The sequence below is a fragment of the Arachis ipaensis genome, chromosome B4 (assembly GCF_059453495.1).
Source record: "Arachis ipaensis isolate K30076 ecotype BB chromosome B4, ASM5945349v1, whole genome shotgun sequence".
NCBI classification, from domain to species: Eukaryota; Viridiplantae; Streptophyta; class Magnoliopsida; order Fabales; family Fabaceae; genus Arachis; species Arachis ipaensis.
In genome coordinates this window covers 106,274,460-106,290,198 of record NC_142439.1, presented here as the reverse complement: position 1 = coordinate 106,290,198, position 15,739 = coordinate 106,274,460, and the positions used below count along the sequence as shown (strand labels likewise).

General features: G+C 36.2%; 1 protein-coding gene across 1 annotated transcript; it reads right to left on the bottom strand.

Moving 5' to 3' along the window:
- Positions 1-7,163: 7,163 nt before the first annotated feature.
- Positions 7,164-9,183, bottom strand: LOC107636712 (uncharacterized). Its single transcript, XM_016340205.1, has 3 exons — positions 8,834-9,183; positions 8,033-8,456; positions 7,164-7,472 (listed from the first exon to the last, which is right to left on the bottom strand). Exons 1-3 carry the CDS (start codon positions 9,181-9,183, stop codon positions 7,164-7,166), a joined length of 1,083 nt encoding a protein of 360 aa, XP_016195691.1.
- Between the last annotated feature and the right edge of the window lie 6,556 nt (positions 9,184-15,739).

The window sequence follows — 15,739 nt, the reverse complement described above, 5'->3', positions numbered from 1 at the left end:
TTTTGTTTTACAGTGTGAATGAAATACGTACATTATTATTTTGTTTACACGGTAAACAAAATAACTGTATAATTATAAAAAAATTTACGATTAAAACAATATCAATTTAATTTTTATTAATCTAATTTTTAAAAGTTATATCTTAAAATTGCTACCCTACATATTTAAAACTAGTAATTTGAAATTCTCCATTTCAAATCAATACATTATTTTTTTAAAATTTATCTATTTGAATTAGTAATCAAAAATAGTATTTAAAAACAAACTGCATTGCATTGATTTAAATTTAAAATAAGGTTGTACGAGGGATGAAAAGTTACGTTGTAAAAATAGAAACATCGAGTACGTGAGAGAATATTAGGAATGATAAGTTATGTATTCAGATTCCATAATGAGAGAAGGGATGGAAAGTTAAATGTTCTGGTTCATGATGAGAAGAAACGCGGTTATTTCTCCCACTTTTTTTCTGTTTTATCTATTCTATCAACTTCATGATTCTTTTAATATAATAATTGTCTATGTCTGATATTCTCTCACATACTCAACGATTTACTTCCTGGGTTTCTTTTCATCATGGAACCTGAACATGTACAATTTTATTTTATTTTCTTTAAATTTAAATCAATCCAATTTGATTTTTTTATGTACCCTTTGTGAGTATTAATTCAAATGGGTTAGTTTTTAAGAAAATAATGCACTCATTTCAAATAGACAATTTTAAATCACTAATTTTAGATAGGTAAGGTAACAGTTTAAGATATAACTTTTAAAAATTAGATTAATTTAAAAATAAAGATTATATTAATATTGTTTTAATCATATTTTTTTTATAATACATTTATTTAATTTACAGTGTAAACGAAATAATAATACACGTATTAACATTGTAAACCAAATATACACGTCAACTATTTACTGCCTTATTTCGTTTATATGGTAAACAAAACAAAAGATGTGATGGATTTCCATAAAAAACTACAAATTATTTATTTTGGTAAATAAAGTATTTATTTAAAAAAAATCCATGGTTTCAGATCAAACTCACTAAGAACTCGTGGAAAGCGGATTATTTCAAGTGTGTGTATTCTACAAGATCGTGTATATATAACTTGTAGATGTGTATAAATAACTTGTAGATTTTTATAATTATTTCTGTAAAGTATATTATATTTGTGCTTGGAAGCTAGACGTGTTGTATTTGATTTAATGATCATATTTGTATAATTATAATCAAATATTATATCTCGTTATAAGCTTATATAAAAAGTTTTATTCAAAAAGAGTGTTACATTATGGTATCAGATCTTCGATTTTAGAATATATATATATGTTAAGTCTTTACTATTCTCACAACGTAATCTTTATCATATATTTTTTTTCCAAAGATAAATGTTATTTTATTAATATAAAATAAAGGTGTTTCCGTAAGGAAGTACAAAAGAATTGGGTAATCCCATTTATCATCAACTGTGACTGAAAGACTAAGAGTTTAGAAAAGAGTAAAGTAAGAGTAAAGAGAATTAGCAGCATCCATTAGGTATGGCTCAAGAGTTCATGCACTAAATTTTTGGCATCTTTCACTATCTCTCGTGCCGAGCTTATTACCTTATCAAAACACACTGATTTCTCATTTTTCAAATGCTCCAACACAGCGCCGCTATGAAGAGAGTCTTTTGTCTACCGTCGAATGGAGCCGCTGTCCAAGATAAGACTTGTTGCCACCAATTGAAAAATGTCTCTTCTTCTCTTATCCATATGTATATGCATGTGGTTTAAGAGATTTTTTTTAAATAAATAAAATAAATATTTTATTTATCAAAATAAATAATTTGTAGTATTTTTACGAAAATTCATCACATCTTTTATATCGTTTACAATATAAACGAAATGATAATGTACGTATTTAGTTTATACGGTAAACAAAATAAGACAGTAAACAAGTGACGTGTATATTTCGTTTTACAGTGTGAACGAAATACGTAGGGATGGCAACGGGGTGGGTAGGGGCGGGTTTTTGCTCTACCCGACCCCGCCCCGCCCTACAAATAACCCGCATGAAACCCGCCCCGCCCTACTCGCGGGTAGTAAAATGCTAAACCCTAACCCGCTCCTGCGGGTACCCGCCCCGCCCCTACCCGCCCCTATAATTATTAAATCTAACAAATAAAATAAAATTTTAAAAATTATATAACCACCATTTACATACATAACATAAATTAAAGTAAAAATTTATATATGATATAATATTATTAATTATTTTACTAATTATTTTATAGATGTTACATATATTATATATTAAAAATATATATATTTATATATATATATATATATATATATATATATATATATATTATATATACCGGGGCGGGTAGGGGCGGGTTTAACCTAAACCCGACCCCGCCCCGCCCCGCTCAAACCCGCCCCGAGCGGGTAGGGGTGGGTGGGTACCCGCGGGTTCGGGTAGTGTTGCCACCCCTAGAAATACGTGCATTATTATTTTGTTTACACGGTAAACAAAATAACTGTATTATTATAAAAAGATTACGATTAAAATAATATCAATTTAATTTTTATTAATCTAATTTTTAAAAGTTATTTCTTAAAATTGCTACCCTACATATTTAAAACTAGTAATTTGAAATTCTCCATTTCAAATCAATACATTATTATTTTAAAATTGATCTATTTGAATTAGTACTCAAGAATAGTATATAAAAACAAACTGCATTGCATTGATTTAAATTTGAAATAAGGTTGTACGAGGGATGAAAAGTTACGTTGTAAAAATGGAAATATCGAGTACGTGATGGAATATTAGGAATAAGTTATGTATTCAGATTCCATAATGAGAGAAGGGATGGAAAGTTAAATGTTCTGGTTCATGATGAGAAGAAACGCGGTTATTTCTCCCACTTTTTTTCTGTTTTATCTATTCTATCAATTTCAGGATTCTTTTAATATAATAATTGTCTATGTCTGATATTCTCTCACATACTCAACGATTTAATTCCTGGGTTTCTTTTCATCATAGAACCTGAACATGTACAATTTTATTTTATTTTCTATAAATTTAAATCAATCCAATTTGATTCTTTATGTACTCTTTGTGAGTATTAATTCAAATGGGTTAGTTTTTAAGAAAATAATGCACTCATTTCAAATAGACAATTTTAAATCACTAATTTTAAATAGGTAGGATAACAGTTTTAAGATATAACTTTTAAAAATTAGATTAATTTAAAAATAAAGATTATATTAATATTGTTTTAATCATATTTTTTTTATAATACACTTATTTAATTTATAGTGTAAACGAAATAATAATACACGTATTAACATTGTAAACGAAATATACACGTCAACTATTTACTGCCTTATTTCATTTATACGGTAAACAAAACAAAAGATGTGATGAATTTCCGCAAAAAAATTACAAATTATTTATTTTGGTAAATAAAGTATTTATTTAAAAAAAATCCATGATTTCAGATCAAACTTACTAAGAACTCGTGAAAAGCGGATTATTTCAAGTGTGTGTATTCTACAAGATCATGTATATATAACATGTAGATGTGTATAAATAAATTGTAGATTTTTATAACTATTTTTGCAAAGTATATTATATTTGTGCTTGGAAGCTAGTCGTGTTGTATTTGATTTAATGATCGTATTCGTATAATTATAATCAAATATTATATCTCGTTATAAGCTTATATAATAAGTTTTTATTCAAAAAGAGTGTTACATTTATGGTATCAGATCTTCGATTTTAGAATATATATATTAAGTCTTTACCATTCTCACGACGTAATCTTTATCATATATTTTTTTTTCAAAGATAAATGTTATTTTATTACTATAAAATAAAGGTGTTTCTATAAGGAAGTACAAAAGAATTGGGTAATCTCATTTATCATCAACTGTGACTGAAAGATTAAGAGCTTAGAAAAGAGTAAATTAAGAGTAAAGAGAATTAGCAGCATCCATTAGGTATGGTTCACGAGTTCATGCACTAATCTGTTGGCTTCTTTCACTATCTCTGGTGCCGAGCTTATTACCTTCTCAAAAACACACTAATTTCTCGCCTTCCAAGTACTCCAACACAACGCCGCTATAAAGAGGGTCTTTTGTCTACCGTCGAATGGAGCCGCTGCCCAAGATAAGACTTGTTGCCACCAATTGAAAAAGTTCTCTTCTTCTATCATCCATATGTATATGCATGTGGTTTAAAGGATTTTTTTAAATAAATAAAATAAATATTTTATTTATCAAAATAAATAATTTGTAGTATTTTTTCGAAAATTCATCACATCTTTTATATCGTTTACAATATAAACGAAATGATAATGTACGTATTTAGTTTATACGGTAAACGAAATAAGGCAGTAAACAAGTGACGTGTATATTTCGTTTTATAGTGTGAACGAAATATGTGCATTATTATTTTGTTTACACGGTAAACAAAATAACTGTATTATTATAAAAAAAATTTACGATTAAAACAATATCAACTTAATTTTTATTTATCTAATTTTTAAAAGTTATATCTTAAAATTGCTACCCTACATATTTAAAACTAGTAATTTGAAATTCTCCATTTCAAATCAATACATTATTTTTTTAAAACCGATCTATTTGAATTAGTACTCAAGAATAGTATATAAAAACAAGTTGCATTGCATTGATTTAAATTTGAAATAAGGTTGTACGAGGGATGAAAAGTTACGTTGTAAAAATGGAAACATCGAGTACGTGAGAGAATATTAAGAATGATAAGTTATGTATTCAGATTCCATAATGAGAGAAGGGATGGAAAGTTAAATGTTCTGGTTCATGATGAGAAGAAACGCGGTTATTTCTCCCACTTTTTTTTTTTTTCTGTTTTATCTATTCTATCAACTTCAGGATTCTTTTAATATAATAATTGTCTATGTCTGATATTCTCTCACATACTCAACGATTTAATTCCTGGGTTTCTTTTCATCATGGAGCCTGAACATGTACAATTTTATTTTATTTTCTTTAAATTTAAATCAATCCAATTTGATTTTTTTATGTTCTCTTTGCGAGTATTAATTCAAATGGGTTAGTTTTTAAGAAAATAATGCACTCATTTTAAATAGACAATTTTAAATCACTAATTTTAAATAGGTAGGGTAACAGTTTTAAGATATAACTTTTAAAAATTAGATTAATTTAAAAATAAAGATTATATTAATATTGTTTTAATCATATTTTTTTTATAATACACTTATTTAATTTACAGTGTAAACAAAATAATAATACACGTATTAACATTGTAAACAAAATATACACGTCAACTATTTACTACCTTATTTCGTTTATACGGTAAACAAAACAAAAGATGTGATGGATTTCCATAAAAAAACTACAAATTATTTATTTTGGTAAATAAAGTATTTATTTAAAAAAAATCCATGGTTTCAGATCAAACTCACTAAGAACTCGTGGAAAGCGGATTATTTCAAGTGTGTGTATTCTACAAGATCGTGTATATATAACTTGTAGTTGTGTATAAATAACTTGTAGATTTTTATAACTATTTTTGCAAAGTATATTATATTTGTGCTTGGAAGCTAGACGTGTTGTATTTGATTTAATGATCGTATTTGTATAATTATAATCAAATATTATATCTCGTTATAAGCTTATATAATAAGTTTTTATTCAGAAAGAGTGTTACATTATGGTATCAGATCTTCGATTTTAGAATATATATATAAAAGAAGTATTTGAGTTTTTAAAACTTAAGTCTTTACCATTCTCACGATGTAATATTTATCATATATTTTTTTCCAAAGATAAATGTTATTTTATTAATATAAAATAAAGGTGTTTCCATAAGGAAGTACAAAAGAATTGGGTAATCCCATTTATCATCAACTGTGACTAAAAGATTAAGAGCTTAGAAAAGAGTAAAGTAAGAGTAAAGAGAATTAGCAGCATCCATCAGGTATGGCTCACGAGTTCATGGACTAAACTGTTGGCTTCTTTCACTATCTCTGGTGCCGGGCTTATTACCTTCTCAAAAACACACTGATTCCTCGCTTTCCAAGTGCTCCAACACAGCGCCGCTATGAAGAGGGTCTTTTGTCTACCGTCGAATGGAGCCGCTGCCCAAGATAAGGCATGTTGCCACCAATTGAAAAAGGTCTCTTCTTCTCTCATCCATAGGTCAGGGGTTATTAAGTTTAGGCTCCAGATTATTGAAGACAGGGGGCATTGAAACAAAGCATAAGAAATTGATTCAGCCTTCAACATGCATCTTGGACAAGTGGCAGGGGTGGATGCGAACCGGCTATGAACTTGTTGTAACACCGGAAGCTTTTCATGAAGACTCTTCCATAGAAAAATCTTAATTTTATGAGGTAATTTCAATTCCCAAATGCTATTCCATACTTTGTTGTTCTGTATGTTCTGGGGCCTCAATGAATTAGGAGAATGAAAGAATCCATAAGCAATTTTGTATCCTGACCTAACTTCATATATACCAGATTTTATCCAGCACCAATTAACTTCATCCTCCTCCTCTGTTGGTTTGATTGAAAAAAAATTATTGCATATATCAACTGAAAAAATTGACTCAATCAGATTTCTGTTCCAGCTTCTATCAGGATTTAGTAACGCACTAACGTAATACACTTGCAGATTTGGCTGGATTGTGAGTGCATTTTGAGGGACATTAAAGGGCACTGGTGGTGGGAGCCAAGGGTCATGAAAGATGCGGACATGAGTACCAGAGCCTATTTTCCATAACAAGCCTTTCTCGATCACCTTGCGCCCTTCAAGAACACTTCTCCAGCCCCACGACGGTATGCTTCTTATATCTGCATGTAGAAAATCTGTATATCTGAAATATTTAGCCTTGAGCATTCTTGATAGAGTAGAATTACGGTATTTCATTAGACGCCAACATTGCTTGCCCAATAAGGCCAAATTTTGTGCCCTTAGGTCCTTGATCCCCAGCCCTCCATCTTTTTTCGATTTCGTCATTGTGTCCCATTTAATCCAAACCATTCTTCATTCTATGCCTTTTTGACCCCACCAAAATTGCAAGAGCATGCTATGAATCTCAGTCAACAGCGTGTCTAGAAGCTTGAAACAAGAGAGTGTATAAATAGGAATCGCCTCACCCACCGCTCTCAATAGCGTGTTCTGCCACCTGATGACAATAGACTTCTTTTCCAACCCATAATCCTCTTCTGAACTTTATCCTTGATAGCTCCAAAGGTTGCTTTCTTTGATTTTTGGACTATGGAGGACAGCCCCAGGTATTTGTCTTGTACTCCGATATGTTCAATATTTAGTGTCTGAGCAATTGCTAGTCTTGTGTTCTGAGGTGTGTTGTGACTGAAAAAGATGGCCGACTTATTCAAATTGACTTTTTGCCCACTGAAACCCTCATAGATCTCTAGCAATTCTAGAATACTTTGGCTTGTATTAGGTGCTCTCTTGCAAAAAAGGATTGAATCATCAGTAAACAAAATGTGATTAACTGTTTGGCATCTTCGATTAACTTGAACTCCTTGAATTAATCTGTTTTGCTCTGCCTTGTGTAGCAAGAAGGAAAGTCCTTCTGCACAAAAAAGAAAGAGATATGGAGATAGGGGGTCACCCTGTCGGATGCCCCTATTTGGCCTAAAATAGCCAAAAGGTTGACCTTCCACAACAACAGAGTAAGAAACAGTCGTTACCAATTCCTTAGTCCAGTTAATCATTTAGCATCAAAGCCCAGCTTATTCATAATATACCATAAGAAATGCCATTCAACCCTATCATAAGCCTTGCTCATGTCTAGTTTAATAGCTATCTCATGCTCTTCCCCACTTCTCTTATTTTTCAAATAGTGCATACATTCGTGGGCAATTAGAATATTATCTGAAATAAGTCTACCTTTGAGAAACGCACTCTGATTTGGGCTTATAATTTTATTCATAATACCTTGTAATCGGTGCACCATAATTTTAGAAATAATTTTATACATAACTGAAGACAAACTAATCGGTCGTACCTGAGTCATGTCACTGGCATCTGGCACCTTTGAAATCAAACAAATTTGAGTATGATTGAAGCTTTTTAGAATTCTTCCACTGTGAAAGAAACTTCTCACTGCCTTAAAAATGTCACCTCCAATTATATCCCAGAAAAAGTGAAAAAACTTAGCTGTAAACCCGTCATCACCAGGAGCACTCTGAGCATGAACACTAAATGTAGCTCTTTTGACCTCATCCATAGTTACCGGCCTTTGGAGCCTGCGGTTCATGAAAGCTGTAACCTTAGGCTCCAAATCCTCTAAGTATGGATTCGGATCAGCCGAACAAGAAGAAGTAAAAATATCGCAAAAGTAGTCTTCAGCTACCTTTGCAATATCCTCCGATTTCGATGCAATCTCATTGTCCCTCTCTACTAATCTCCAAATTTTGTTCCTTCGCACCCTTGATTGAAATTTCTTGTGAAAGAATCTAGTGTTCTAATCTCCTTCTTTTAGCCACTTGACTCTAGATTTTTCTCGCCAATAGCTCTCTTCTTTCAAATATGCCAGCTCCAACTTCTCCTCCAAACTGGTAACCTCCTCTCCCCCCCATTGATTCCAGCCACCCGCAACTCCTCTAGTTTAGCTTGAAGGTCCTCAATTTCTTTCCGGGAGTTTGCTTTGTGAGTTTTCTGCCATTGAACTAGTCTATGTCTACAATCTTTCAACTTTTGGGCCAAGGAGAACATAGCCAAGCCTACAACTTCCATTCTCCACACTTCACTGACAATTCTCTTGACATCCTCTTCTCTACACTAATGTTTCTGGTATTTAAAATGCCTTTTACTATGCCAGGATTGAGGTTCGGTTTCCATCAAGATTGGAGCATGATCCGAGCCTGACTCTGTGAGCCTGTGCACCACTGCATTCGGAAACTTCAGCTTCCATCCCATCTTAACTAAATAGTGGTCAAGCCTCTCCTTCCCCAAATCCTCTCCTTGTCTTCGATTTGTCCACGTGAAAGGGCATCCCACCATTCCAATATCCACTAATTCGTTACTGTCAATAAAATTAGTGAATGTTGCAATGGTGGTTGCTGATTTTTGGCCTCCACCCTCCTTTTCCGCTTGGCTTGTTATAGCATTGAAATCGCCTGCTATTACCACTTTTCCTCCCAAGTGTTGGCTCATTGTTGTAAGCTCCTCAAACTATAAGGATCGAATTTGTTCCGAACAACTCAAATTGACACCAATGAACACCCATACCTCACTGCTTCCGACTTCCTTAATTTCGGCTGCCACAAAGAGTTCTCCACTGTTAATAATTTGAACATTGATGCTGTCCTTTCAAGCTAGCACAAGTCCTCCTGCCACTCCTGCCGAGTTAACAATATGCCAGTTTTCGTAGCCGCATACCCGAAGTTTTGCTTCCACCTATCGATTGGTTCTTTGCTTCACTTATAAACACAATCTCGGGGGAGTGGGATTTACAGATCCCTTTTAGGGTGTGAATTGTCAGGGGTCTCCCCAAACCTCGACAATTCCAAACTATAGTTCTCATGGCGCCTTGGGTGCCATTTATAGGCTGGCACCCTCCACCATCTGTTCAACTGCATTTTCATCCTATGTTCTTGCTTTCTTTGTAGATCTTTCAGCTATACCACTCATCAACCTTCTTTTGGATTCACTTTTAGTATCTGACCCTCCAGCACCTTGTCTTGCTAACCTTTTCCACTTCCTACCTTTCTCTGTGGTGAGACACTGCCCAATAGCGAATTGCATAAGCTGCCCTTCATCCTCCTTGGCATTGGATTGATGGTATGCGAAATTGTTACTCAGGTTGTGAATTATTGTTCGAAATTGATTCCCTGGCGATGGCACCAAAAACGGATGCACAGAACCATGGTCTAAACATATCTTCACAACTTCGCATAACTAACCAGCAAGTGCACTGGGTCGTCCAAGTAATAAACCTTACGTGAGTAAGGGTCAATCCCACGGAGATTGTTGGTATGAAGCAAGCTATGGTCACCTTGTAAATCTCAGTCAGGCGGATATAAAATAGTTATGGAGTTTTCGAAATTAATACTAAAATAAGGATAGAAATACTTATGTAAATCATTGGTGAGAATTTCAGATAAGCGTATGGAGATGCATTCATTCCTCTGAACCTCTGCTTTCCTACTGTCTTCATCCAATCTGTCTTACTCCTTTCTATGGCTGGCTTTATGTAAGGATGTCACCGGTGCCAATGGCTACTTTCAATCCTCTCGGGAAAATGGTCCTAATGCTCTGTCACAGCACGGCTAATCGTCTGGAGGCATCACCCTTGTCGTTGGTTGCATCCTATTCCTCTCTTGTGAAAATGGTCCGATGCGCTGTCACTGCATGGCTAATCATCTTGGAGGTTCTCGATCATACTAGAATAGAATTTACTATCCTTTTGCGTCTGTCACTACGCCCAGCACTCGCGAGTTTGGAGTTCGTCACAGTCATTCAATCCCAGAGTCCTACTCGGAATACCACGGACAAGGTTTAGACTTTCCGGACTCTCATGAATGCCGCCATCAATCTAGCTTATACCACGAAGATTCTGATTAAGAGATCTAAGAGATACTCATTCAATCTAATGTAGAACGGAAGTGGTTGTCAGGCACGCGTTCATAGGGAATGATGATGATTGTCACGTTCATCACATTCAGGTTGAAGTGCGAATGAATATCTTAGAAACTGAATAAGTTGAATTGAATAGAAAACAGTAGTACTTTGCATTAATCCTTGAGGAACAGCAGAGCTCCACACCTTAATCTATGGAGTGCAGAAACTCTACCATTGAAAATACATAAGTGATAATGGAGTTCATTGGTCTCGGCCCCAGAGGGGAACCGGAGTAACCAAGACTACTAATACAATGATAACAAATTCTATTTATAATAAACTAGTCACTAGGGTTTACAGAAGTAAGTAATTGATGCATAAATCCACTTCCGGGGCCCACTTGGTGTGTGCTTGGGCTGAGCTTGAAGTCTACACGTGGAGAGGTCATTCTTGGAGTTGAACGCCAGCTTTTGTGCCATTTTGGGCGTTGAACTCCACTTTGCAACTTGTTTCTGGCGCTGGACGCCAGAATTGGGCAGAGAGCTGGCGTTGAACGCCAGTTTGCGTCGTCTAAACTCGGGTAAAGTATGGACTATTATATATTGCTGGAAAGCTCTGTATGTCTACTTTCCAACGCAATTGGAAGCGCGCCATTTTGAGTTCCGTAGCTCCAGAAAATCCATTTTGAGTGCAGGGAGGTCAGAATCCAACAGCATCAGCAGTCCTTCTTCAACCTCTGAATCTGATTTTTGCTCAAGTCCCTCAATTTTAGCCAGAAAATACCTGAAATCACAGAAAAACACACAAACTCATAGTAAAGTCCAGAAATGTAATGAAAACATCCCTAAAAGTAACTAGATCCTACTAAAAACATACTAAAAACAATGCCAAAAAGCGTATAAATTATCCGCTCATCACAACACCAAACTTAAATTGTTGCTTGTCCCCAAGCAACTGAAAATCAAATAGGATAAAAAGAAAAGAATATACTATAAATTCCAAACTATCAATGAAACATAGCTTCAATCAGATGAGCGGGACTTGTAGCTTTTTGCCTCTTGAATAGTTCTGGCATCTCACTTTATCCATTGAGGTTCAGAATGATTGGCATCTATAGGAACTCAGAGTTCAGATAGTGTTATTGATTCTCCTAGTTCAGTATGATGATTCTTGAACACAACTATTTTATGAGTCTTGGCCGTGGCCCTAAGCACTTTGTTTTCCAGTATTACCACCGGATACATAAATGCCACAGACACATAATTGGGTGAACCTTTTCAGATTGTGACTCAGCTTTGCTAAAGTCCCCAATTAGAGGTGTCCAGGGTTCTTAAGCACACTCTTTTTTTGCTTTGGACCTTGACTTTAACCGCTCAGTCTCAAGTTTTCACTTGACACCTACACGCCACAAGCACATGGTTAGGGACAGCTTGGTTTAGCCGCTTAGACCAGGATTTTATTCTTGTAGGCCCTCTTATCCACTGATGCTCAAAGCCTTGAGATCCTCTTTATTTGCCCTTGCCTTTTGGTTTTAAGAGTTATTGGCTTTTTGCTCTTGCCTCTTGGTTTTAAGAGCTTTTGGCTTTTTCTGCTTGCTTTTTCTCTTTCTTTCTATTTTTTTTTTCGCCCTTTTTTTTCCTGCAAGCTTTGTTCTTTGCTGCTTTTTCTTGCTTCAAGAATCATTTTTATGATTTTTCAGATTATAGTCATCATTCTTTCAAGAGCCAACATATTTAACATTCTTAAACAACAACTTCAAAAGACATATGCACTGTTCAAGCATACATTCAGAAAACAAGAAGCATTGTCACCACATCAATATAATTAAACTAAGTTCAAGGATAAATTCAAAACTCATGTACTTCTTGTTCTTTTGAATTAAAACATTTTTCATTTAAGAGAGGTGATGGATTCATAGGACATTCATAACTTTAAGACAAAGTTACTAACTACTAATGATCATGTAATGAAGACACAAACATAGATAAGCACTTATCATAGAGAAAATGAAAAACAGAGAAAGTAAGAACAAGGAATGAGTCCACCTTAGTGATGGTAGCGTTTCCTTCTTGAGGAACCAATGATGTCCTTGAGCTCTTCTATGTCTCTTCCTTGTCTTTGTTGCTCCTCCCTCATTGCTTTTTGATCTTCTCTTATTTCATGAAGGATGATGGAGTGCTCTTGATGTTCCACCCTTAGTTGTCCCATGTTGGAACTTAATTCTCCTAGGGAGGTGTTGATTTGCTCCCAATAGTTTTGTGGAGGAAAATGCATATGAGGCATCTCCGGGATCTCATGGTGATGAGCTTCCTGCGCCTCTTGAGCTCCATGAATGGGCTCTCTTGCTTGCTCCATCTTTTTCTTAGTGATGGGCTTCTCTTCCTCAATGTGAATGTCTCCTTCTATGGAAGCTCCAGCTGAGTAACATAGATGGCAGATAAGATGAGGAAAAGCTAGCCTTGCCCCAGGAGAGGGCTTTTTGGCTATTTTGTAGAGTTCAAGGGAGATGACTTCATGAACCTCTACTTCTTCTCCAATCATGATGCTATGGATCATGATGGCCCGATCCACAGTAACTTCAGATCGGTTGCTAGTGGAGATGATGGAGCGTTGGATGAACTCCAACCATCCTCTAGCCACAGGCTTGAGGTCCAATCTTCTTAGTTGAACCGGCTTGCCTTTGGAGTCAATCTTCCATTGAGCTCCTTCCATACATATGTCCATGAGGACTTGGTCCAACCTTTGATTAAAGTTGACCCTTCTAGTGTAGGGGCGTTCATCTCCTTGCATCATAGGCAAGTTAAACGCCAACCTCACATTTTCTAGACTAAAATCCAAGTATTTCCCCCGAACCATTGTAACATAGTTCTTTGGATCCGGGTTCTTACTTTGATCATGGTTCTTGGTGATCCATGCATTGGCATAGAACTCTTGAACCATTAGGATGCCGACTTGTTGGATGGGATTTGTTAGAACTTCCCAACCTCTTCTTTGAATTTCATGTCGGATCTCCGGATACTCATTTCTTTTGAGTTTGAAAGGGACCTCGGGGATCACCTTCTTCTTGGCCACAACATCATAGAAGTGGTCTTGATGAGCTTTGGAGATGAATCTTTCCATCTCCCATGACTCGGAGGTGGAAGTTTTTGTCTCCCCTTTCCCTTTTCTAGAGGATTCTCCGGTCTTAGGTGCCATCAATGGTAATGGAAAAACAAAAAGCTTATGCTTTTACCACACCAAACTTAGAATATTGCTCGCCCTCGAGCAAGAAAATAAAGAATTAGATGAAGAAGAAGAAGAAAAGATGGAGAAGAGGGGGGAGGTGTGTTTCGGCCAAGAAGAGAAGAGAGGGTTGTGTTATGGGAAAATGAGGAAGAATGGAAGGCTTTATATAGGGAAGGGAGGGGGGGTTAAGGTTCGGCCATATGGGTGGGTTTGGGTGGGAAATTGATTTGAATTTTGAAGGTAGGTGGAGTTTATTGGGTAGGTTTATGGGGAAGAGTGGGTGGATGTGAGTGGTGAAGGGTTAATAGGAAAGAGAGATGGAGGTGATAGGTGAAGGATTTTGGGGAAGAGTGTTTATTGGGAATAGAGGATGATTGAGAAGAGAGAAGAGAGTGAGTGGAGGTAGGTGGGGATCCTGTGGGGTCCACAGATCCTGAGATGATCCTGTGGAGTCCACAGATCCTGAGGTGTTCAAGGATTTAAAACCTTGCACCAAATTAGGCATGTAAAATGCCCTTGCACACAACTCTGGGCGTTCAGCGCCAGGTTGGTGCCCATTTTGGGCGTTCAACGCCCATTTGTTGCCCATTTCTGGCGTTGAACGCCAGAACCATGCTTGTTCTGGGCGTTCAGCGCCAGCTCTTCTCCAGGGTGCAATTCTGGCGTTCAGCGCCCAGATACTGCCCATTTTGGGCGTTCAGCGCCCAGATACTGCCCATTTTGGGCGTTCAGCGCCAGAACCATGCTTTGTTCTGGTGTTGAACGCCAGACAGGTGCTTCCTCCAGGGTGTGATTTTTCTTCCGCTGTTTTTGATTCTGTTTCTAAATTTTTCGTTTATTTTGTGACTCCACATGATCATGAACCTAAGAAAACATGAAAGACAAAAATAAAATTAGATAAATAAACATTGGGTTGCCTCCCAACAAGCGCTTCTTTAATGTCAATAGCTTGACAGTGGGCTCTCATGGAGCCTCATAGATGTGCAAAGCTTTGTTGAGACCTCCCAATACCAAACTTAGAGTTTGGATATGGGGGTTTGACACCAAACTTAGAGTTTGGTTGTGGCCTCCCAACACCAAACTTAGAGTTTGACTGTGGGGGCTTTGGTTGACTCTGCTTTGAGAGAAGCTTTTTCTGCTTCCTCTCCATGGATGCAGAGAGAGATCCTTGAGTTGTAAACACAAGGTTGTCCTTATTTAATTGAAGGATCAATTCTCCTCTGTCCACATCAATCACAGCTCTTGCTGTGGCTAGGAAAGGTCTTCCTAGGATGATGGATTCATCCTCTTCCTTTCCAGTATCCAGGACTATGAAATCAGTAGGGATGTAAAGGCCTTCAACCTTTACTAACACGTCCTCTACTTGTCCATAAGCCTGTTTTCTTGAATTGTCTGCCATCTCTAATGAGATTTTAGCAGCTTGCACCCCATAGATTCCCATTTTCTCTATTACAGAGAGGGGCATGAGGTTTATTCCTGAACCAAGGTCACACAGAGCCTTAAAGATCATGGTGCCTATGGTACAAGGTATTATGAACTTTCCAGGATCCTGTCTCTTCTGAGGCAATGTCAGTTGATCCAGATCACTTAGTTCATTGGTGAACAAGGGAGGTTCATCTTCCCAAGTTTCAATACCAAATAATTTGGCATTTAGCTTCATGATTGCACCAAGGAACTTGGCAGCTTGCTCTTCAGTAACATCCTCATTCTCTTCAGAAGAGGAATACTCATCAGAGCTCATGAATGGCATAAGGAGGTTCAAAGGAATCTCTATGGTCTCTAGATGAGTCTCAGATTCCTTAGGTTCCTCAGAGGGAAGCTCCTTATTGATCACTGGACGTCCCAGGAGGTCTTCCTCCTTGGGATTCACGTCCTTCTCCTCTCTTGTGGGTTCAGCCATGGTAATTAATTCAATGGCCTTGCA